Below are 2,308 nucleotides of genomic sequence, written 5' to 3' on the forward strand. Positions count from 1 at the left end.
TTGTTTGGACATGAAACCTCTCATTCTTGTTTAGTTTTTTCAGGTGGTAGGAGGCTGAAGTTAAGATCGGAGTCGAGAATTTCTGAGGAGAATTCCTGACCTGTTTTTTAATTTGAAGAGAGAGAGAATCAAGTGTTGCACTTCTGACTTAGGACCTGTTGTCAGGTGCAGCCAAACACCCCCCCCCCCCCCCCCCCCCCACACACACACACACACACACCCACCCACACACCCACACACACACACACCCACCCACCCACACACCCACACCCACACACACACACACACACACACACCACCCACCCACACACCCACACACACACACACACACACACACACTTCCACTTTTCATCTTCCTCTTATGTCAGTCACTGTCCTGATGTTAACGATGACCCCTTTACCTGCAATCACTTCCACTCTGACCCCCCCCCTCCCTCTCTCACCAGGGGGCTGGTCCGTGGCGGTGCACTCCCCCCTCCCCTCCCCCCTCCCTCTCTCACCCGGGGGCTGGTCCGTGGCGGTGCTCTCCCCCCTCCCCATCCCTCTCTCACCCGGGGGCTGGTCCGTGGCGGTGCTCTCCCCCCTCCCCCCCCCCCCCCATCCCTCTCTCACCCGGGGGCTGGTCCGTGGCGGTGCTGTCCTTGCGGGGGCGGACCAGCTTCCAGCGGGGCAGGGCGGGGGGGCAGGGCGGGGCCACCAGGGGGCAGTCTCGCGTGCGGGTCACCACCAGCGGGTGGCTGCACAGCCAGGGCAGCCCGTAACCACGGAGACGCTCAGACCAGGCTGCCTGGAACGTCCAGAACACAGTGAGTATAGATAGACACTACACACACTACACTACACACACTACACACTACACACTACACACTATCGTATCCTGCCTGGAACCTTCCAGAACACAGTGAGTATAGATAGACACTACACACACTACACTACACACACTACACACTACACTATACTACACTATACACACTACACTACACACACTACACTACACTATACACACTACACTATACTACACTATACACACTACACTACACACACTACACACTACACTATACTACACTATACACACTACACTACACACACTACACTACACTATACACACTACACTATACACACTACACTACACACACTACACTACACACACTACACTACACTACACACACTACACACACTACACTACACACACTACACTACACACACTACACTACACTACACACACTACACTACACACACTACACTACACACACTACACTACACACACTACACTACACTACACTACACACACTACACACACTACACACACTACACTACACACACTACACTACACACACTACACTACACTACACACACTACACTACACACACTACACACACTACACTACACACACTACACTACACACACTACACTACACTACACACACTACACTACACACACTACACTACACACACTACACTACACACACTACACTACACTACACACACTATACACACTACACTATACTACACACACTATACACACACTACACTACACACACTACACTACACTACACTACACTACACTACACACTACACTACACTATACACACTACACTACACACTACACTACACTATACACACTACACTACACACTACACTACACACACTACACACTACACTATACACACTACACTACACACACTACACACACTACACTATACACACTACACTACACTATACACACTACACACACTACACACTACACTACACTATACACACTACACTACACTACACTATACACACTACACTACACTACACTATACACACTACACTATACACACTACACTATACACACTACACTACACTATACACACTACACTATACACACTACACACACTACACACACTACACACACTACACACACTACACACACTACACTACACTACACACACTATACACACTACACTACACACACTACACTACACTACACACACTATACACACTACACTACACTACACTCACTACACTACACACACTACACTACACACACTACACTATACACACACTACACTACACACACTACACACACTACACTACACACACTACACTACACTATACACACACTACACTACACTACACTATACACACTACACTACACTATACACACACTACACTACACACACTATACACACTACACTACACACACTACACTATACACACTACACTACACTATACACACACTACACTACACACCCTATACACACTACACTACACACACTACACTATACACACTACACTACACACACTATACACACTACACTATACAC

At 47.9% G+C, this 2,308-nt stretch overlaps 1 protein-coding gene across 1 annotated transcript in view; it reads right to left on the minus strand.

The window, feature by feature from the left end:
* Positions 1-2,308, minus strand: part of adgb (androglobin) — a gene marked incomplete at both ends in the record, with an annotated part of 120,759 nt that overhangs the window by 90,620 nt on the left and 27,831 nt on the right. The window contains 1 exon segment of the mRNA XM_080533482.1: positions 613-783. Coding sequence (XP_080389608.1) covers positions 613-783 — 171 coding nt within the window.

The sequence above is a fragment of the Nansenia antarctica genome (genome assembly GCF_963989245.1).
Source record: "Nansenia antarctica genome assembly, chromosome: 6".
In the NCBI taxonomy this organism is placed as follows: Eukaryota; Metazoa; Chordata; class Actinopteri; order Argentiniformes; family Microstomatidae; genus Nansenia; species Nansenia antarctica.